At 47.7% G+C, this 23,233-nt stretch overlaps 1 protein-coding gene across 8 annotated transcripts in view; it reads right to left on the minus strand.

The window, feature by feature from the left end:
• The window catches only part of Lef1 (lymphoid enhancer binding factor 1), a 113,395-nt gene extending 102,170 nt beyond the window's left edge, over positions 1–11,225 (minus strand). For 5 of the 8 annotated variants that reach the window (XM_021157756.2, XM_021157757.3, XM_021157754.3 and 2 more), the window contains exons 1-3: positions 10,039–11,225; positions 7,773–7,839; positions 6,124–6,257 (exon numbers count right to left, since the gene is read on the minus strand). In XM_021157756.2, coding sequence (XP_021013415.1) covers positions 6,124–6,257; positions 7,773–7,839; positions 10,039–10,245 — 408 coding nt within the window. In that variant the 5' untranslated portion in view covers positions 10,246–11,225. Of the gene's footprint in view, positions 1–6,123; positions 6,258–7,772; positions 7,840–8,900; positions 9,084–10,038 lie in introns of those variants that run through there. The other 3 variants (XM_085835523.1, XM_021157758.3, XM_021157759.3) reach the window with 1 other exon arrangement.
• Between the last annotated feature and the right edge of the window lie 12,008 nt (positions 11,226–23,233).

Raw genomic sequence — 23,233 nt, forward strand, 5'->3', positions numbered from 1 at the left:
GTGGGAGAGGCAGCGCAGATTCTTCCTGCTTCCTGCTGCCCCAGAGAGCTTCCCACGGAGACTATCATTGCCTGTGGGGCTTTGCGATGATACACACAGCAAGTTCACGATTCCAGTGGGCTTAGCCAGAAATGGACACTGCACTTCAGTGTCGTCTTTGGACTGCACGCTCTCCCCTATCATTGGCTGATGGTTAGAAACACACAGGGCTGACTTGCCAGAGGCTGAGTTCGGGGTCCCCACTTGCTGCACAACCTCTGATTCAGAGCCCTGGTTCTCCACCCCTATTCATTTTTTCTAGCGTTTGCTGTTGGGAATTAACTCATTTTTTTTGAGCTTTGGGCTTCCAAATTTTACATATTGGATTATTTACATCTTTAAAATGATTTGCAGGGTTATAAGGAAAACTATGATTCCTATATTGTGATTTCATTTCTTAAAAAAAAAAATAATCACAATAGGACCAGCGTGAGATGGCTCAGCAAGTAGAGGCACTTGCTGTGGCCATCTAATGACTTGAGTTCAAACCCTGGGGTCCATAATGGAAGGAGAGAACAAGAAACTTCCCAAAGCTGTCCTCTGATCTCTACACACACACCCGTCGTGATGTGCACATGCCGGAATTCATTGGTATACACTTACACATGAATAAAATTAAATTAAAAAAACTGAAGTTGTAATATTTAAAAAGAAACCATGATTTAATGTATGCACACACACACACACCCCTACCTTGCTATGCTGACTCAGGCTAGCCTTGAACTCCTAAACTCAAATCTTCCCGCTTCAGCCTTCTAAGCAGCTATGACTACAAGTTGTGACTTCCCACAGCCTGGACCAGCTTTGTCGCAGTTGCTTATATACTGGCTTTAATGAGAACAACTTTTAAATGGATGCCTCCATTGAAAACCCAACCTTCAGTCCCATGACAGCATCTCGTGTGCTATGTACCTGGAAATAACACACGTGTGCTTTTCCTGCTCACCACAGGCAGCACGGAAATGTTTTATTTTTAATCTCTCAAGTCATTCTCTAAAATCAAAGGGGACCCAATCTGTAAAATCCTGATCTTACCCATAATATGTAAATGGAGAACAAATGAGTCAGGAAGGAGAAAAGGGGGGCTGGAGTGGATCTGATTGCTTACAATTTTTAAGTAAATAAATCCAAAATGGGTCTGCCTACAGAATTAGCAGAATTACTTTTAAAATCTCTACATGCGCCAGGCATGGTGGCGCATGCCTTTAATCCCAGCACTCAAGAGGCAAAGGCAGGCGGAGTTCGAGGCCAGCCTGGTCTACAAAGTGAGTTCCAGGACAGCCAGGGCTATACAGAGAAATTCTGTCTCGAAAAACCCAAATCTCTCCATGCACGTGAGAGTCCAGCTCTGCTAATCACCCTAAGGTGTGCGCTGAAGACTGAGCTAGAACAAGGAGGCTGATGAGAAGAACTCCAAGCCGTGTGGGGGCTGTAGAAACGCTTTAAAAACACCAGGATTCAGCTGCCCGTCACTCCTTTAATCCCAGCACTGGGGAAGCAGAGGTAGTCGCATGTCTGTGAGTTCAAGGCCATAGACAGTAACACCCTGTCTCAAAAAAAAAAAATCAAAACCAGCCAAACGACATCAAAAGATTTGCTCCCAGTCTGTGGTGGTGGTCTTGAGTTAGTGAGGTTGCCACATTAGGGGTTACCCTCATGTCCTTCTAAAACAAGCAAACAAAAAAACCTGCCAGGGTCAATTCAAAAGACAGGACAGAGCGAGGGACATGATCAGTGCATACGGCATCAACTCCTGGGAGTGTGGCTCCCTGGCACACTACGGTGGGCAGAATCATTAGAGATGGGAGATATCTGAGGGGAGGGACGGACGGTGACTGCTCCAAATTCCTGTCAATCATGCGTCTTCCCCTGCTTTGCTGTAGTGTCGTGAGGAAGGGCCAAACAGAATATCCAGGGACTCTGAAGAGGAATTACCCAACCCGTTCTCATCCCTGATAGCCACATGCAAACATTACACAAAATACACTTGAAAAATATATCCTATGCTTGACCGTAAAGGGGGAAAAGCCCGCATACTTAGCTGCGAGACTTAAACAACTGGAATGAGAAAATTCAAATGAATCCATCAGGAAGTCAAATCAGGTACCTCCTGGCAGCACGAGAAGAGCCTCCCTCCTCAGACTCCTCACATGAGGCATGAGCCACAGGCATACAATACCTACCCCTGGGCTACTATCTTTTTATTTACTTATTTATTTTTAACAGTTGTTTTCAAAGCCATACAGCACTGGCACATGGGTGTTTGGAAGCTTCGTGGTGAGGCAAATCTACCTCAGCCCATTTGTCCCAGAAGTGAACCATGACAAAAATCAAATCGGAGCTGTTTGTAAAGTTAATACAAAAGTCAGAGGTGGGAGATCTACTAGACTTCGATCTGTTCACTGGAAACTCAAATGTTTATTCCCTAAAAGAAATATACCAGTCAGCACAATCGAGCTATTCTAAATAACGAAGAGACTGAATAAATAAAAGCCTATAACATTCCGACAGCTATTCCCACTTTAAAAATAACAAATTTACAAGGCAGCTAAAACGAGGCCATAGACATCTTTCCCTCTCCTACCCACAAGGTCTCTCTGAGGAAGACCACAGAGAACCGGAAAGTTCGAGGTTCTCATGATTCAGAGCTACTGTGGCCAGGGCCCACCAGGCAGCTTCCTGACTCTCCCAGGCCTCAGAAGAGACATGGAAGGCTTCTCTCTTGTAAGGTGTTAACCATTTGGGCTGCAGGAGGGACAGATGGAAGTTTGACACCCAGGGTGACTAACTACAGGATAATCTTACCCCACGGGGACCTTTCCTATGTTAAAGCAGCTGTGCTCAGAGCTCTTTTCACACCGTGCCAGAACACTGGGCTCCACCACTAAGACTGGGACACAAGGCACTGGGCTTTAGTGTTTGCTGTTGCTGTCTTTATACCTCAGCAATGGCTTTATTTTCAAACATAAGCTTCAGAGAAAGAAAGGTTTGGAAGTATGCTTTTAATAAACTTTCCTGGGGTCCTGGTTCTGAAATATTAGCAGGCTTGCGCATCTCTTCACCCTCTGTGCCTCTGTGTTTGAAGAACTTACACTGACACCAAGTGGGTCGCCATAGCTGCCTTCTTGTTTATTTGAACTGAAAACTCATATTTAGTTAAGATTCCAGGAGAGACTCGTTCATGAGATACCTGGTATAGATACATTCCCTTAAAGGTTCCGGTTCTAAAAGGAGGTCCCAACTAAAATGTCCTTGCAGAAGGGAAAATGGTGGATGGGCAAAGGCAGTTCTCCTGAGTAGGAACCATGATGTCTGACCTGGGTGAAAACAGGAGCAAGGGCAGATGGTTCTGGGGAGACTTCAGAAGAGGACTCCCTGTGTGTGCCACTTGGCCACAGCTGGAAGCTCAGGACAGCAGTTAGTCACAGAAAGGAGAGGGCCCCCCCCCCTTGGTGCCTCACCCTCCCACAGATGTTTCTCCCCAGTTCTCACAAGCAGCAGATGCAATAAACCCGAATTTGTTTGTAATGCAAATTCAAGTCACCAGGCCGCTCCTACTCGGGAGACTCAAACACAAATGGTCCACCAGCTCCTGACACCCTCTAAGAAAGTCTACCTTCCTAATGTCAGTGACACAAACAGTCCTGCCAGGGGACAGAAGCGAGGAGGAAGAGAGAAGTGTGGTTAGGCCGAAGAAGAGAGGCTGCCTTCCGGTTAAAGTGTTTTTGATCTCAGAAACATTACAAACAGCTGTTAGATATTAAAAACCAAAGATTGTAACTCACTTCAGTTGGACTCTTAAAAAAAAAATTGACATAGCCTTGTGGTTAAAATGAAAGGCTTCTGGAACTGTGCAAACTGGAGGGTCTCTCAATCAAACATACCTGACACAAACGCATTCTCACATGTACGGGGATTCAGCACAGACAACAGGAGAGAGAGGACAGGTTCTCTGGACAGAGTCTACACCTAGTGACATTTGCTCAGCCCACAAATTGTCCCTAAGCGATGACTGATGACACAGATGTCAACAGTTCAATACATGCATAACAATAAATAATAAATACCTTGCATTCTACTGACATTTCAAAGTGGTGCTGAGTTATAAGGTGCATAGGCACGTGTGCATGTGTGTGCGAGCACACACACACACACACACACACACACACACACCCTAAATTGGATATACTAGAAGAATCAGGGGAAAAGACTACAGAGACCAAAGACAGAGAACTGGCTTAAAGGGGAAATGCTCATTTTCAGTATTTGTAGGTGCGGTGTATAAATACCAGGAAGATTATGACACTAATTTCCCACATTTCTTCTCTGACGAGAGACGCATCCGGTCTCCCTGTGGCGTAAACCACCATTCAGTACACACTGTGCTCATGGATAAAACGTAAACGGTTCGGGAAGTGAAGCCATCTTCTGTTACCAGATCTCTAACTTGATTGGAAAAGACTATTTGTTGACCTTTTAGCCTTTCTGTAGAAACCTTCAACTGTTCCTTACCCAGAATGCAGCCCATAAAAAAACAAAAACAAACAAACAAACAAATCTGCACAGCTATTAAAAAAAATCAGATATATTTCTCTATATGGCTCACCAAGTTCTCTACAAGTTTTAGAACCCAGAAACGCTTTCAGTGTTTGGGGAGGTGGGGGTTAATCTCTAAACAATAGACTATGATTGCTTTATCAGTTCATCCACAGTTCAGGTAGAAGATCCCTCACACCACACCGGCATTAAATATCATTAAATACTTGAAATGTTTTAAAATAATGGGGGGGGGGCATTCCTTGTAACCAAGGTCACAAAAATCTCCAAGATTTGATCCCCATGAACCCCAGACCAGCTGCCTTATGACAGTGAGAAAAAGCATGGCCCCCACCCGAGTTTAAATATCCACCTGGAATTTGCAGAAAACCTCTCACAGTGAGTCTGCAATCACAAGGCCCACCAACTCAACACGCTAGCTAGATCATTGTAACCGTGGAGGGCTCGCTCACACCACTGAGATAACCCACAAGCTCTCCCTCCCCATGATGGCCAACCATCTCCTGGGCTGCCTCTTTGGTGACCCTCCCATCTCTCAGACTCTGTCTGCCATAAGGCATCCCTGACACCCCTTGCCCCAAGGGCTTCTGAGGGACTTTTCAGCAATGAGATTCACCCCAATTCACCCGAGAAGTCAGTCAGGGAGATTCACTCCTCTGTGTTCTCACTGGGCTAGGGTGGTGGAGGCGTGGGACTGGGAACAGGCAAGTAATTATGACCGTCCCAGCAGCTTCTCCAAAATGGGGGGGGGAGGGGTACACTGGGTGTGTTCGACAGTGTGATCACGTGCTCACCCTCTACACGTTATCATCCACTCGTTCTCAAGACACAGGTGCCATCTTACCCCAGTTAAAGAGACATGGCACCAAATACCACACGTGACGTCCGTGATGTTGTACACGCCAGCATAGCGCAGTTGTACGACGCTGCATTTTTTTTCCCTTACAACTTTAAGAAAATAACGAAGGAAAACAGCAACAGCTTTCACTACATGATCTTCAGATATTTCCCCAGTTGACAACAAAGTGAAAATGGCTCCCCTGTGGCTCCCCTTTTAAAACAATAGCTAAGGTAATGAAGCAAGACATTTTCAAAGGCCAAAATAACATTCTGAATGTCTAGATCCAAATGAGCCTCAGCAGTTCTGACTGTAAACAGTTTAGGGCTTTGAAAGCTACCTGGTCCTTAGTTAGAGATGGAATCCACTTCCCTCCAATCATCAGCACAGAAACACAGAATATATATATCATTGCTCCTCCGACTTGGCTCCATTTGATTTCATAACTCATGAATCTCTACTTCATTCATCTCAGCCCGTCAGCCTAAATCTAAAAATCCAAACGGGAGACATAAAACCAGCACTGTTCTCAGGCCTCCACTCCACACACAGCTCTTATGGAACGATGGGATGACTAAGTCTCATGCAAGGAAGCCATTGGCAGTGTGTTTGAGGAAATAAGCATCCTGTTGAAACACAAATTAATTTGCACGTCTGAGAATAATTTTCAACATCAGCATGTTACTCACTGTCCTCGGGATGGGTGGAGAAAGGGACCCATTTGACATGTACGGGTCGCTGTTCATATTGGGCATCATTATGTAGCCAGAGTAACTGGAGTAGGAGGGTCCCTTGTTGTACAGGCCTCCGTCTGGATGCTTTCCTGGGAGAAGCCAAAGGACAATCAGAGATGCTGCATCAGCACTGCTTTTACATCACACCGTCTCTCATCAGAAAATCAGCTGCTGCTCAGACAGCCCAGACTTTACACAAAATATCTGCTTATAAGATACTGTAACTGGACTACTAGGCTCTATTTTAGAATGACAATATTGACGCTCCTCGATGGCTTTAACAGCAAACCAGATGCTTTAAAAAAACATGTGGTTCAATTTACTTCCACTACTGACTGATGTTTTTACAAAAATAAGTGTTATTCATCTAACCTAATTTGTTCTAATGCTAACTGGACTGCAAAATACAGAAACACCAGGGAACACACACAGAAACCTAAGTACTGAAATGTTAGTATATAAGGCCACCTACCCCTGACACACATATACATTTACTATACATTGAAGGGTTCTTCTTTTAGGCAAATTCAAAAATTCCTCCTGTGCCTCTGAATTTCTACCAAATGTTAGACTTTTATTGAGGGAGAAAACTGGACCTAGTGTACGGTTAAAACCCAAATTTGTAGTGAATTAACCTTTGGAAATAATAATTTCATCCCTAAATTTATAGTCTATCAAAGCAATGTTTCTTTACTTTTAATTTACTGCATGCAAGGAACTTATGTACTTTACATTACTGTATTTATTTAAAAATACCACATGTATTTTAAAATGCTTTCCTGTACTTAGTGTATGGGCTTTATTTATTTAACTTACGGTATACAAGTTACTGCATCTGCTTGTTGCCAGAAAGGAAGGCTGATATATGATATAGAGCTTTCCCCTGCCACCTGCTTTACACACTGAACGTACGCACACTCCATTCTAGACAGGCCAGTTGTTAAGGAATTGCAGGAGACCAGAAATGCCAACTGATTAAGTAAACCCTATGGTGATCCGATTAAACATGGAATAAGCAGAGAGAGAGAGAGAGAGAGAGAGAGAGAGAGAGAGAGAGAGAGAGAGAAAATGTGTGTTTGGGAGTATATGTTTGCATGTATGTTTGGGTGTTTGAACATGTGTGTATATGTTTGTAATGTTTCTGTGTGAGTATGTAATTTTTTTAAAGTGTCGACAAGAGTCAACAATGAGAGAAATGCCTACCATCTGATTGATATATGTAGCTTCTAATAGTTTTCCTATTTTACAAGCTAAGTTACTGACCCTGATATATCTGCCTACACACTGCCTTCCTTCACTGCACTGAGAACCCACAGGCAGCAACTTGCAAATGAAAAATACTCTTTAGAAACATCCCTTCTCTAAGCATCTGAAAGCCAATGGAAACCCAAAGGCCCAGACCCATGCAAGGCATGTTTCAAAAGAATGCGGTGTACACCGTGAGAAAGCAGCTTTGCATTTCTGGTCATTCTGTTAAAACAGTATGTGGGGAGTCTTGCCTATCTGGTTCCACCCTACTCAAACAGAAGTAACAAAAGAAAACCAGATATTCCCATCAGCCTGTGCCCTATGGTAAAAGTGGGGAGAAAGAGAATCTGGCTTACCGTCATCAGGGTGTTCTCTGGCCTTGTCGTGGTAGGGCTCCTGAGAGGACGGGGCTTGTCTGACCACCTAATGGCATGAATAGCCACCCCCAAAAGAAAGAAGATCACCTTAGAGTTTGTAACAGATGGGTCTGCTGTTAATTCAAAGGTAAAGATTCAGGTAAAACTCGGTTTACTCATTTGGTTAAAATTAAGGACAAACTAGATTTGAGTACTGGAAAAAAATTTTTCCATGTGTATTTTTGAATGATTATTAGGTACTCTGGATCAAAAGTAAGGTGGCAAAAAAAAAAGTGAATTTAGAAATGACGTGTTCTGTTCTAACAACCCATCAATGCTTGCTTGCAGGGTGCCCAGCTTCTAGGATGGGTGAGCCTCTTCAGCCTTGGTTTACTCTGACAAGACCTGATTAAAAGGTCACCAGAAACAACATTTTGTAATGGAAAATGAGATCTGGAAACGTAAACAAAAGAACTACTTTGCTGAGGTCCTAGGGACATTGCCTGAGAGGAGTCCTAGCATTCACTTACAACTTTCAGGCCGAGTGCTACCAGGCTATCAGAGTAGAACTGGTCTGTGGTTAATGGGAGGGAAAATTGAGAGTCGGGTTATAGACATCTAAAAGGTAGCCCGGTTAATATTGGTTTTGGTAAGCACTACCGACCCGACTCAACCACGTGCAAATCGGTGGTCTAAGCTTTACATCTTCCGGGGCTCTGCTTGCCCCACTTCCACCGCGGAAAGATGAACAGTTCAAACACCCAACCCCGGTAGTTGTCAGTTTCCTAAGCATGGCTTTTCTCCTCAGACTACAAAACCGTAGAAATGTGAGGTGGATTGAAATGTGTAAACTACTCCAGTAGAAAGAAAGAGGCTACTCTACAGTCTGGCCAAGAATAAAACAAAAACAAAAACAAAAAAACCCCCAAACAAACAAAAAACCCCACCAGAGTTTAGATGGTATTTCAATCCCTCGTCCGGAGACCCTTTTTACCTGACTTTGACTGCATTCTCGCCCCCTTCCTCTCTCTATATATATATATTTTTTTTTTGTAGGGCTTTGGGACTAGAAAGGGTCCCTTATATTTTTGGAATCAGGCCCCCCAGCCTTCCCAGATGCGTACTCACCCCTGCCATCGGGACAGAGAAGGTAACTCTGAGGTGTTCTTAAAAGCACTCTTTAAACCCAAAATGTCCCCGCCCCCGAAACCACCCTTTCTTTGGGTTGGGGGTGGGGGCAGAAAGCTGCCATTTAAGGAAAAGGCTATACTCTCCAAGTTTCTCTGGAAGGAAAAAACGTTGGGGACATCATTTGGGTATCAGAACTTTTCTACTGGATGCCCCCGTGAGGTTTCCTCAGCTGCTGAGACAGAGTGGCCACTAAGGTGTGGGCTTTGGGGATCTACGCCCATCAGATGCTCGCGCGCGGCCGGGCTCCCCGCTCCCTCGCGCCGGCACCCACGTGTCTCTATTTACTCTACTCGGGTTACCAGCGCCGTCGCCTTCAGCTGGCCCGGAGATCTGATAAAGCGCGTCCCTCCTCCCTAGTCGCCGCCCGGCTTCCGCCGAGGGCTCGCCTTTCTTCTGCAGAGATCCAGGGCCTGATCCCAACCCAGCCTAACCCCAAATAAACGCTTTTCTTTCCACTTTAAACGCCGGGGTTGCGGGCGGAAGGACTGCGGTGTCGGTACCGTTGGCTGGCTCGGATCGGCTCGCCCACGGCTCCCGGCAGCAGCCTCTCCTGCTGTGGGGACCCGGCCCCGCAACGCCCCCGCAGTTAGGGCGCGCGCCCCGGCTCCACGGCGGTTGGGACGGCCCCTTCTGCGAGGCCCACGCCCGCCTCTCTTTCCTCCTTCCTGGGGCTTCGCTCCTTGGAGCCCTCGGTGGTTTAACGCACTTCTGTGCACTGTATAGAGAGAGCTAGCGGATGCACTTTGTTTTCCACCCCATGATAGACTTCACAGTTGTGTTTAGACATTCCTGTTTTAATGCACCGCGTCCCTCAGAGCCACCGGAACGTCGGAGGACGAAACAGGTCCAATAAAGGCCAACGTTTCCTGCCCATTTGCCACCGTTTAGCCATAGAACCACTTGGGATAAATTTCCCTGCCCGCTGCTCACACACGTGTGCACCATGGACTAGGGGCCGTTATTCCCCACCCAGCCCGCGAGGGATCAGGGCTCAGTGGCCACCGTGGTCGCGCGCCCTGCTTCCCCTCCGCGTCCCAGGGACCCGCCACGCCTCTCCGGACAGCTGCCCACTCACCTCATGCCCGTTGCTGGCTGGGATGATTTCGGACTCGTTAACCAAGGATGACTTGATGTCGGCTAAGTCGCCCTCTTCTTCGGGGTGACTGATCTCGGCGAAGATCTTCTCCTTCTGGGGATCGCCTTCGTCCTTGAAGGGGATCATCTCATCGGTGGCGCAGAGTTCCGGGTCCCCCCCGCCGCCGCCTCCGGAAAGTTGGGGCATCCCGGCGGCTGTGTAATCTCCGCTCCGCTGCGGGAGCACTCCGAGACAGCAGGAAGGGAGGGTCGATGTGAGGTGGGGGAGTTGGAAGACTGAGTGCGGAAGGACTGTGAATGGAAGCGGGGTGGGCAAGCGAGGGGCCCACGGCTGGAGCAGCTGCAGGAGCCTCTGCGATTGCCGCGCTTTCCCACTTAGAAGGACGCCGGCGCCCGGCCCTGGGGCGAAGGGCACCAGACTGCGAGGGCGGCAGCCGCCGGCGCCTCTCAGAGCGTCTACGCCGCTCCGCGTGCACTAGGCTAGGCTGCCAGGGCTGGGTGGCCACCCCACGCCGCACTCGCTGCTGGGGTCTGTGCTTCGAGGACACCGGTTCCGGAGGGGACACGACTTTCCAAAGTGCAAACGAGGGTCTCGTGGTGCGTCACCGTGCAAAACCTCTCCACGGATTCCTCGGATGCTGATTTCGGGTTTTGTTTTGTTTTTGAGAAGAGGAGAGCCGGGCCAAGAGGCTCCGTTTGCCCCAGCGGAGGTGCGAGAAGAATCAGAAAATACCGAAAAGTCCACTTCCTTCAGAGTAAACAATAAAGAGCCACCCGGGCTGCAGACGTCCGCGTTAGAGCTTCTTTCCTTCCCTTTCGCTTCAGTTTTCCTTCTGGAGGAGCATTTAATCTGCTGGAGGGGGAGGGGGCGGAGGAGGAGGGGAGAAAAAGAGAAGTTTGCCAAGAATAAAGTTTGTGCTGATGAGCGCTGGGAATCGGCGGTGGCTGGCACGGCGGAGTCTTGGGGAGTCACAGCAGGAGCTTCGGGTCCAAATGTTCCAGCCCGCAGCTCGGGCCGATACACACACTTACACACACACACACACACACACACACACACACACACACACACACACACTCGAGCCCGATCCCTCTTTGTTCCCGGCTCGAGTTTCTGCCTGGCTCGCCTCTCTCCCCGCCTCCCCTCGGTCAAAGCAAAGAGCTGCCGGTGGCCCCTCGGCTCCTCCGGGCAGACCGGCGGGGAACACCCGGAGCGTAGCCGCTTGCAAGGCTCCGGTAGAGTCCGAATGCCAGGGCCCACGAGAGCGCAGCCCGGTCCCTCCGGTGCGCGCTGCCCCGCAGGTGAGCGGTTGCGCCTTCCCACCGCTTCTCCTCGCCGCGCCTAGCCGGCGCTGCAAAGCTATTCACTTGCGTCGCTTCTCCTCCCCCGCCCCTCCCCCGCCTCCTGCTCTCCTTGGCTGCTGGCTGGAGGGGTGGGGAGGAGGGAGTCTGTTAGGAGGAGGAGGAGATCCAGGTTCTCCCCCCCACACCAGTCCTAGTTCATTTCCTAGCACCCAAAGGACGAGTCATACTTGCGGGGGGGGGGGCGCCGTGGGGGTGCGTATGTGTTTGCGCCCGCCTGTTCATGCCTGGGGGGGGGGCATACAACCTGAAGATACTGAAGATAGACTGGGTGCAGTGTGTAACCCAACCCCAAAGAATAGTGTGGCCCACGTGAAAATTGACAAGAAACTACGGGAATGGCTTAACTTCATCATCTGAGCATCTCTTCTTCTCTGGCCGCCCCCCTCCCCGCCCCCGGCGCCTCACTTCTAGTCCTTTGCCAGTCTCTCTTCAACCTCCTTCCCGCCGCCCACTCTAGCCCCCTCACTCAGGCAAGGGGAGGAAGATGAAAGAGAAAGCCGCTGGCGCTGTGGTCGACACCACATTGATAGATGCTCTGACAGAGGGAATGAGGCGAGAATTAGGAACTAGGAGAAGGAAAAGGAGAAAATGTAACACATTGCTCACCTAACCAGAGAGAAGAGACTCAGCAAAGGCAAACAGAAGAGTTGTGACTCTACTAACCGTGAATCACACACACTTCGGAGACAAGGGCACACCACCCTAGCGAAAATAAAATCTCCAGGCTTACCAGGGGGGAAGGATCAGTAAGAAGGGAGTGGATGAAGACTGAGCCTTAAATATCGCTTCTACGCTATCGCATTCATTGTGCCTTTACCACCGAAGGAACGTGGGTTTTTTTTTGGAGATTCTCGACTCAGCGTGTAGAGACCTCGTAGAAAAAGGAAAATACATCCCAAAAGGAGGGAGAACAACAACCTAGGAGAGGCAGGCAGCACTGGGCAGTTGCTGACATCCTGGAGACTCCGCTGAAAGGGACCTTTAAAGGATGGATGTAAATAAGAATCAAACCTCAAAAATTCTCCGCTTCCCACTGTCTCCTTGGTGCATTTTGGACAGGACTTTTAAGGGCGACGCTTTGTGAAAGTCACTGTGTAAGTGGGGCTTAAGTTTGGAAACACATTGTCTTTTAGCTCTCAACCCCTCCCCTCAAGTCAAATATTCAGGCAAAATCATTAGACCAATGAGGCAGCCATCTGTAGAACCTGGGAGCAGTAAACTGCAGTAAACAGGAAGAATTGTATCTCCATCTTCCTTAAATGGAAAATAAGACGCCACCGAATTGTGTGTTGGTTTCATTACATAAGAACGCTTAGGACAAGAGCTCTCTTTTAAAGGTGAAATTGTGGGCTATTGGGCATTGTAGACTTTAACAGTTCTTTAAGTCAGCATTTAAACCTTTGCTTACTGATAACTACCAGTTTGGGAGCTGGCTATCATTGAATATTGGTTTACTGCATAGGACGTGGTTGGTCATACGTAATCTGATAGACTTAGGTACAATAAGGGTCTGGTGAAAGAAGTCAGAATAACGAAAACTTTTCTTTAAAAATTAAATAATCGTCAAGGCTATACCTTACAGAAGCCAAAAATGGCATTTTCCTTCAAGGCGCCAGGGAAAATAAAAGGAAGGTTGGGAATAAATCCATTTTTATAGTGAAGCTATGCAGCCTCCAGTGTGATAGGGTAAAGAGCAAAGGGACATAGTTTCAGACGTTTACAGCTCCTGCTAACCTAAATTTAACAAAGTCAGAATTCCTCCTCTGAGTGAGCCAATTTGACTGAGCACAAGAACCCTTGGAAGATGCAGCTTCATCAAAGAAGTCGGAGTAGACCGGTCCTTTTCATCAAACCCAGAAGGGGGGAGGGGGCAAAAAGAATAGCCAGAGGGTATTTTTTGAAAGCCAAGAGGAGATTAAATGACGAGTCTACATCTTCCCTGTTTAAGTGTTGCAACTAATTCGAATTCTCATTTTCTCCTTCGCGTTAATTATCTGGACTATGTGAGTCATACGAAGCTTACTTAGTTCTAGGTGTCCCAGAGATTAGGAGCTCAAGATGGGAATTTTTGGAGCAATGACTAGTGAAAATGGTTTATTACAAGGGCTGGGATAGGTGGCTGCACTTGGTACCTTGCTGTAACCCTCTTTGGAAGCATTGGTTCTAACGAAATCTCCTAATGGCCTCGCTCTGCGCGAGTGGTCTCGGCAGTGTGCTGTCTTTAGCAATGTTGCAAACCTTAAACAGGGCTACCCTTAAAACCATGCGCCCACGTGTTTTAAAGATCTGTCGGTAAAGGAGGTTGACATTTCCCTGTGAAGTAGTCTCTCTTAAAACAGAATACAAGGAGTCACAGGAGGGGCGAAGTAACCCCAGGAAGTGGTGTCTCTGGACTTCGCCTTCCTGGCAAAAGCATTCCAGCCGCCGGGCAGTCTCTCCTAATTCCTGTGGGGCTGTTATTAGCATAAGCGGCAGCTTCTTCGCTTCTTGAGATTGGGCGAGTGGGATCCTAGGTCTGGGATGTGGTGGGCGCGGCGCAGGAGCAGCCTCGCCGCCCCCTTTCCTCGGATGTAGAGGCAGGTTGTTCATATGAACTCTAGCGAACCACTGGAGGTTGGCTGTAGTAGGTTTGCTCCTTCAGGATGTGGGTTTCAGGGGGGCGTTTTGATGTGATTTAATTCCGACCGTGAAACAATTGCTAAGGGCTGGCTGCGCTGCTGTTGGTTTTTCTCCTCCTGGTGGCTTTGGGTTTAGTTTGGGAGCGAACTTGTTTTATATCAACACTTCCTTTTTGCTCAAGGCGCTGTCACCGGTGCTGTGCCTCTGGGGGTTGGGGGTGGAGGTGGGGGTAGGTTGAGAAAGTAGTTGGGGGTAAAGCGCCCCAACCCCAGCCGGAACCCAGGCTGCGGGGAGCAGAGTTAGCCGTTCTGCCCCGCAGAGCCCAGTGCGCTGAGCGGGTGTGGGGGCAGGGAACAGGGGGAGTGACCCACACCCACACAAGAAGACCCTCCCTCCCTTAGAGATTTTGCAGCCACGTGGAGTGCTCTGCAGACAGTCCTTAATTACAGGGATGAGAAGCGCAGTTCTCCTGCACGGCCCTCTCCGTCCCCTAGGTCCTAACATCAGCTCAGGCCCCAGGTCTTCCCTTTGTGTGGCCTAGACGCTCTGCCAGCTGCAACCTAGGTGGGATCCCAAAGGAAGGAGCTGGCGGGGCCTACGGAAGAGGAGACAGGCGAGAAAGGACTAGAAAAACGAATTCATGTGATTCCAGGGGCGGAACTGAGACCTCGGTTTTCCATCCCAGCTTCAGCAGGACGCCCAGGCTTCAGCATTTTCAGTTTAACCGACGTCTCAGAGAAGGGGGACGAGGGAAGTGGCAGTTTGTGTCCCAGGGGCTCTTCCTCCTTAAGAAAAACAAAACCCCAAAGCCCCTTCCTCCAGAGTCAGGAAACTCGTGGGACCGTGAAACCCTCCTTCTTCAATCCGGCGCCTGCAGACGCCCGGTTTCCGCGCGGCCGGCGCCCGTTGGCGTCTGCAGCTCGGCGCGGTGTTTCGCGCACGGGATCGGCGGCGCGGTCAGCAGAGTGGACCGCCCTCCTCTCAGGGTGGAGGGAACAGTGTCCACTCTGCCCTGTGGGACGTCAACCCCAGGCGTTGAGTGCCTGCCGCTAACGCCACAGCAGCGCGGACCTGAGGGTGGCTGAGGACAGGCAGTGGTGGGGACCAGGGAATGATTGCAGGGGAACAGAATGAACTAAAAGAGGGTGCAGGGGTTTGGCTCTGCACCGAGAAGCCGAGATCCCGCACCGAAGAGCCTGCGTAGCATCGGGACAGAGGGATGCCACACTTGGACTTCGGCTCTGGTATACACACGTGCCAGCAGAGGATCCGCTAGTTTAGGGGGCCCGAACATCACATTCTTTTCCTCCCTTTCTCAAAACTTTCCTCCTGTGCCTCAATGTGGCGTGGGCACAGATTTGTGGAAATCACGCCCCCTCAGCCCCTCTCCGCCGACTCTCCAGCCCCCTCCGTCCGCCCTGGAGCCGGGACGCGCGCGGAAGAACCGCCCGCGCACGCCGGTCTCGCCTTTTATCGGCGAAGGGCGGCGCCTGCGCAGGGCCCCGCGCGGCGGCGCGGCCTTTGAAGTCGCGGCGGCTGCGGCTTTCATCCTTTCTTTTTTCCCTCTCAGGCCCCTTTGTGTGACTAAATTTGGCAAGAATATGGATCCCAGCCAGTCTTTCCACGTGTGCTCCCAGCTCCCAGCTGAGAAGGCCAAGGGTTCTCTTCCGGGTAAGGAGACAGGGAGAAAGATCAAAGAGTTTGGGGAGCTGGATCTGAAATGTGAATTGAAAATAAAAATCAAGCCTGGACGCATTCCAGTTTCTAAAGCAAAACCAAACCCTCTGCAGAGGCCATCTCACTATGGCGCCCTTTCTCTCAGCTCCCCCCCCCCTTTTTTTTTCCTTCTCGAAATCACTCTCAAGCACATGGGATAAAATAATGACAACATAGGGAAGCAGTTAGATTCTCCAGATTTTGTTTTGCAGTAATTTTATTAGGGAAAATATCTTGTTCATAATTACCGTTATGTGAGGCTGAATTTCTTTAGCCATAAATATTGTCTTCTTCCAGCTTGCTTCACACTTTCTTCTGCGGCCACATTTTGTGTATGAGGGAGAGCGCTCTGACACAACACGTGTGCGTGCATGCAGTTTGAGCATCCTGCCTTTTAATCCCTCTACACACGATCTTATTAACCCCCGTACACTGTTACAGTGCACTGCATATTTCTTTCACAGAAATCAGATTCAGGAAAACTGATGTTAATATCATTTTTAAACGCTTTGCCTGTTAGTCTTGATGATTTGAAATTACCTTGTTGCTAAGTCTGTCACCTGCCCCCCACCCCATGTTTCATTCACAAGACTCCACAGAAACGTTTGTGTCTGTGGTGAAAAGTCTTTAAGTCTTCTCTGAAGCACTTCTTGAATGACGTTCCCTGCAGAGACGGGGATGCAGGAATGTCCAATAGTGTGATGCAGAAACAGACATCCCTGGGCCAAGACAGGCTCAGCCCCTGCCTCCCTTGCAATGAGTGGCCATTTAACCTCCATAAGACTCATTTTCTTTGCTAATGGGTGTGCAGTAGTCTACCTGTCTGTGAGATAATACACGTGAAGTTATGCAAAATGCAAGATATTAGGATGCAAGGTGCATATTTAAGGGGGAGAATCTGTTAATTGCAAAACCACAATTAATTACCCCAGAGTGGGTAGGGGTAGGGACAACGCACACATGGAGAATGTACTCACAAGTATAGTAGTAAGAACTCAGGCACAAGGCCTGGCGTGGTGGTGCACGCCTTTAATCCCAGCACTCGGGAGGCAGAGGCAGGCAGATTTCTTGAGTTCGAGACCAGCCTGGTCTACAAAGTGAGTTCCAGAACAGCCAGGCCTATACAGAGAAACCCTGTCTAGAAAAACCAAAAAAGAGGAAAAAAAAAAAAAAGAAAAAAAAAGAACTCAGGCACAATGGCAGAGGAAACCTAAAAGATGTCCAAGAGTTGTCTTTGAGGAACTGTAAATCTCACCAGAATCTGTGATTTTTTTTTAAGATTTATTTATTTATTTTATGTGCATGAATAGAATACACTGTAGCTTCAGACACCCCAGAAGAGGGCATCAGATACCATTGCAGATGGTTGTGAGCCACCATGTGGTTGCTGGGAATTGAACTCAGGACCTCTAGAAGAGCAGTCAGTGCTCTTAACCTCTGAACCATCTCTCCAACCCCCAGAATCTGTGATTTAAGTGACTATGTTGTCTCAAGCCCAGGCATCCCAGGTTCTTAGTGTGGTGAAGATGGTGGCGAAGACCGCTTGTGAAACGGAAAGTGGACCAGTGTAGTTAGGACCGTAAGCTCCTATGTGATGCTAACTATCAACGGAGCCATCTTCTGGCCTCAGTTTCTCAGTATAAACCTGCAGGGTAGCCTGTGTACAGACTGAGGAATGTGTAGTCAGAATGGGAATGACGAGTGTTCTTTCTGTTTCTTTTGCCCTGGCTGGGGACCTCCAGGCCAAAGGAAACAGAATCCCTAGATGCTCAGCTTTCTACTGCCGCCTGCTCCAGCCTCTGGCTTTGAGGAGCCTCCCTTAAAGGCACACACGGCCATGTGGGTTGACAGGAGGCACTTAAGGGGCATCTTCTGTTTGTACCTTTCCCCAAAAGTCATAGATTAAAAGTGGGTACCAGTCCAGGTAGCTGGCCAACAGCAATCTTTCCTTTCATATTTCTACAGACACAAACTTTTTAAAATTTAATCTTGGCCAGAGGAGTCTCACCAAAGCACCAATGGCTCTTGCTTTGTCTTGTTTGAACAGCCAGTCAGTAAGGAAACCCTGAAAATACAGAAAGGGGCAACAACAAACCCATGGTCTCTCTTTAAGGAAAGAAACACTGAGGGAGGTGAGATGCCGAAGAGGAATTCCATTGGATTGTAAATCTGTCTCCTCAGTGGACACGGTACCCGAGGGGCCTCTTGAATGTTGGTAATGTAAGATGGTCAGCCTTACTTTGTGTTCTGCAGCGTCCAGGGCTCTGCCGGCAGTGGGCGAGCTTCAAATCCCTGGTCTGAAGCTAGAAGCCAAAGCCACAGCCTTATTGCCTCAGGGCAGCAGCAGAACCAACCGAACCCTAAGGAGATGAATGCAGAACAAGGTCATTATTCTCCCTGTCCACCCAGTTACTTCTAGCACACGGGGTGTTGGGAGTTTCACCCACAGGGACTGCAGCCTGCCTTTGATGTGTGTGATCTATACAGTTTAGTGTTCTGAGAAGGTGCCTGACTGACAGATTCTACATCCAATGCCTGGAAAACCCATCTCGACGGGCACTGCCTTACACGGCAAGGAACAGTTTTTCAGCGTGGGTCTCCTCAAAGTCAGTCAATGAACCTGGGATCGAGCCTCCAGGTTTTCATCCTTGTGCTTAATGTGTTTTCATTAGAACTGGGTAAGAGTCCCAAATCTTTATTTACTTCTCAAGGGAGGGAGTCGGCCTACCTACGTTTGACCCGGAGGAAGCTTTTGTTTTAAAGTGCTTCTGTCCACAAAAGCAGACTCACCAGATGAAATTGTCCTTACTAGTGTGTGGGGCAGTGAGTGTGTGTTTGTGCAAAATACTGTTTCTAGCTCTTAACTGTGTCTTGCACAGCTACACTTAAAACTTGGAATGCTCAATTAGGGCAGAGAATTCAGAAGGCTGAAGGTGCCAATGCAAATAGTTTAGACTACAGCACTGTCATCTGGCTCGAGTAAGCATTTATTTGGCAGAATAAATCTAAATGGCCTTATCTGAATTTGACTTAAGAGGTCCTGAAGTCCCACTCTGCCAATTCCAGATCCCAAGCCCACTTCCCTTAGGTTGAATTGGCAGAAAGCAAAGCAGAGAGATTAATTACTCCCCTATCAAGCTAGGCAGTAAAATTCTGACTGCCAGTTGAGATAACTCTCCAGACTCCCAAATGTGTTTTAGGGCTTGACTTAAACAGATAGCGTGGTCTTTGTTCTTCAGCCTTTAAACTGCTTGACTTTGCAGGACTGGGGGCAAAAAAAAAAAAAAAATCTGTCCTCAAGTCCTCAATACAGCTTCTACTCCTAGGGCAAACTCTGCCTTGCACACCTGTAGTGGACACCCCGCTAGCCTTCCGGGCTTCCACTCTGCTGGGTTCCACACTTGTCCCTCCGCGCTTCACAATAAAGCCCTTTGTTTCATGCTCCCCAAAGCTAGGCTTCCCAAGTGTTATGTTAACTAGTTCGTGGCTGTCTCTGAAAGCTGTTGTCCGGAACCATGGGTTCTCCAGCTGTTCAGAGCAAGCATGCACAGCAGAGCACGCTACACGTCTGACCTGCTTCTGCAACCTCTGGGGAGAAGCTTGCAGCTGGGTAGATACTTCAGGCCTTCTTCTCCAGCTTCATCCCGCCTCCTGCTCCGATGACATCTTCTTAGGCCTTGTCTAAAAAAAAACCAGCCACACCAACCTGCCTTCACCCAGATTACAATTCCCGTTACCTTGCATTCTTTTATGAGCTGTATCCAGCAGTTCTCAACCTTCCTCATGCTGCGACCCTTAAATACAGTTCCTTCTGCCTCCAGCCATAAAATCACTTGTGTTGCTACTTCAGAACTGTAACTTTGCTAGTGTTATGAATTGTGATGTAAACATCTGTTTTCTGATGGTCTTGGGTGACCCCTGTGGAAGGGGTCTCGACCCACAGTTTGAGAGACACTGGCCTCATCTCTCTGCTCCCTGCCACTCCCTAGCATCGGTTTTTGCACTCCCTTATTAGACTTCTCTCCCCTTGGGACATGTGTTTCATGAGGTGAGCACTTTGCTTTGCTGTGTCTTCAACATCACAGAATATAAAGTGGAGAGGCAATATAAAGTTATCCAGCATGGAACCCAGTAATAACCATCCTGACCCTTACCATGAATGGAAATACAATGAAGGGTGCATGCTATTTTAGACTAGAAAAATCTCTTTTAAAAATGATTAAATTAATGCTAATAATATAATGTACTTAAATCAAACATCTAAATTTTAATCTATCCCTCTGTTTTCAGGAGAGATTGGTTCTAGAGCCCCCAGGACCTGGTGCTCTACTTACAGATGATCATGGCTTTGTATAAACACAGCTTGCTGTGTTTACATATAACCTAAAATGAGAGAGGGAGACGGGGGGTGGGGGGTGGGGGGGTGGAGAGAAGGACACCACTACTCTTTTGGTTTTTTTGTTTTGTTTTATCTGAGACAGGGTTTCTCTGTGTAGCCCTGGCTGTCCTGGAACTCAGAAATCCACCTGCCTCTGCCTCCCAAGTGCTGGGATTAAAGGCGTGCACCACCACCGCCCAGCGACACCACTACTCTTAAGTATGAGTATAGCCAAAGTCAGGAACATCTGGGAGAGTCCAGAGTGGACTGAGTCGTGGGACGACGTGGGGAGGGGAAGGGAGAGGGAAAGAGGGGAATGGACTGCAGCAGCCAAGGGGCCAAAGGTACAGAAGGGCAGGTACTCACCACGTCTCCATCATAAAGGGAAGAGCCTCTGGGGGAAGGGCAGCCCAGCCCCTGAGCTAGAGAGTTCAGGGTAGAGGGCAGACATGCGAGACATACTCTGTAGTAGGTAGAACTGAAGGATGCTGGGAGAATCTCAAGGCCAGGTTCGCTTTGAAATATTACATTGGTCCCTCAGCCTTTGTCTGGTTTGAAACTTAACACATGTTATATGTTCTCCTATGTTACTTTATCCTTTTTTAAAAGAAATCTGTGAGCAGATATTCATTGAACAAAGTGATGGGCTTCCTTGTGGCATATTCTCTGAAGAATACCATAGACTTTTATCATAAGCATGCTCATTACCCTCTCCTATCCACCCTCTCCTAGCACCACCCACTCACCCCATCCCCACCCCCTGCGACTCCCCCTGCCTCTTCCCAAATAGTCTATTTGTCTAGATTCAGTATTTGAAAGAAAGCACACGATGTTTGTCTTCTTGCTTTATTTAGTATGATTACATCCAGTCCCAACCATTTCCTTGCAAATGACATTAACTGTTCTTGATGATGGCAGAATAAACACATCGTTTATGTGTGCAGTATTTTCCTTATCCAGTCATGGGAGGATACCTGGGGACTGATCCACAGGGAGCAGGGGCCAGTGACGGAGGCACAGGTGCCCTTGTAGTGTGCTGATGGACATTCCAAGAGGGCCCGCCATGATGATTTTCAAAGATGTTGGACGAATTTAATTCCCACCAGCAGTATTTAATAATTCATTCTCCCCCATCTTGACCAGCATTTGTTGCTGGGTTGTTGTTGTTGTTTAGATCCATTCTTACTGGGCTGAGATTTAAAAAAGAAATATATCTGTATTTTGATTTGCATTTTCCCAATGGCCAAAGATGTTGAACATTTCATCTTTCTTTCCATATATGTATTTGTTATCTGTGCATTGATTGAGAGCTGCCTGTTCAGTTCACTTGCCTGTTTCCTGACAGGATAATCCAGGATTTGTTTGTTTCATTCTGTTAGTCAAGGTCTGGGATAGTCTCGATATTGACCCCTTGTGAGATGTGTATTTGGCAAAGATTCGCGTCCATTCTGCAGACCATGTCTTCCCTCCGGATTGCCCTTGGCTATGGAGAAGGTACTTAATTTCGTATAATCCCGTTCTTCAGGGCTTGCTATTTAGTCCCCAAGCTGTTAGACTCCTTTACCAAACGTCCTCGACCATGCCTCAGTCTTGAAGTATCTCTTCTGTTTTACTCCAGCAGCTTCTGAATTTGAATTAGGAGCTTTGATCTGGCTGGGCAGGGGGTGGCACACAAGTTTAATCCCAGAATTCTGGAAGCAGAGGCCGGCAGAAACCTCTGTCTTGAAACACCCCCTCCTCCCAAGTCAGAGCTTTCATGTATTTTGAGTTAATTTTTATATGGCATGAGAAATATGGCTTCTCTGTGTAGCCCTGGCTGTCCTGGAACTCACTCTGTAGACCAGGCTGGCCTCCAACTCAGAAATCCACCTGCCTCTGCCTCCCGAGTGCTGGGATTAAAGGCGTGCACCGCCACCGCCCGGCATAACATTCTTTGTTAGGTTTATTCTTAGGTAGTTTGAGTTTGTCTTGAGTTGGACTCCTTTCATGATTTCTTTATTATTGTGTTTGCTAGCATTTAGAAAAGCTGCCCATTTCTTATATATTGGCTCTATATGCTACTCCCTTGAGGAGAGGGCTCAGCAGAGCTACTCCTGCTCGTGGGGTCCTGGGAGTCTTCTAAGAATAGAGTGAGGTGGTCTGCAATCAGAATAATCTGACTTCTCACCATTTCCCTTTGTACTTCCTTTCCTTCCTGTATTGATGTGGCTAAGACGTCAAGCACTATTCTCACTGGGGGAGAGTGTGTACTCTCTTGTCCTTTCAAGATTTCAGAGGGGCGAATTCTCAGTTTTCCTCATCAGGTATAATGCTGGCCAGAGATTTGTCGGTTATAGCGTTTATTATGTTGAGTGTGTCTCTTCTTTTCCCGCTTTCTTTGAGCTTTTTTTTTTTTTTTAAAATATTTATTTAATATATGTAAGTACACTGTAGCTGTCTTCAGACACTCCAGAAGAGGGCGTCAGATCTCATTACGGATGGTTGTAAGCCACCATGTGGTTGCTGGGATTTGAACTCTGGACCTTCGGAAGAGCAGTCAGGTGCTCTTACCCACTGAGCCATCTCACCAGCCCCTTCTTTGAGCTTTTATCATTGATGGGCTATTGAACTTTACCAAAGGCTTTCCCCCTGCATCTATTCATGGGAGCATGCGATTTCTGGGAAGAAGTGAACTTGGTTGCTCCTGTGCACTTTAAACATCTCGAGATTGTGTAAATAGCTGTTATATTGTATTGATTAGGGAATAATAAAAAAAAAAAACAAAGCTTTGCATATTCAATGCAGACACAAACTATTTCTACCTGTAATTGGAACCCCAGTGTGTTCTTGTATACTGTTTACATGGCTTTGTATTTCATTAGAAGGCCAAATAAGTTTTTGTGAATAGTAATAATCTTTTTATAGATTTTTGTTTCTGCTTTTGTTTTGAAATGGGGTCTCACTATGTAACCTGACCTGACCTTGAGTTCATGAGTTTCCTGTGTCAACCTCCCACCGGGATTATAGGAATGTACCATGATGCCCAGCTTTTGTAATAACCGGTATAAAGTATTATAATAGATCTGTGCCCACAGTCTATGTGTAACGAGTGTTTGTG

Source organism: Mus caroli, unplaced genomic scaffold (genome assembly GCF_978045245.1).
Source record: "Mus caroli unplaced genomic scaffold, Mus_caroli_1 scaffold_3, whole genome shotgun sequence".
Lineage (NCBI taxonomy): Eukaryota > Metazoa > Chordata > Mammalia > Rodentia > Muridae > Mus > Mus caroli.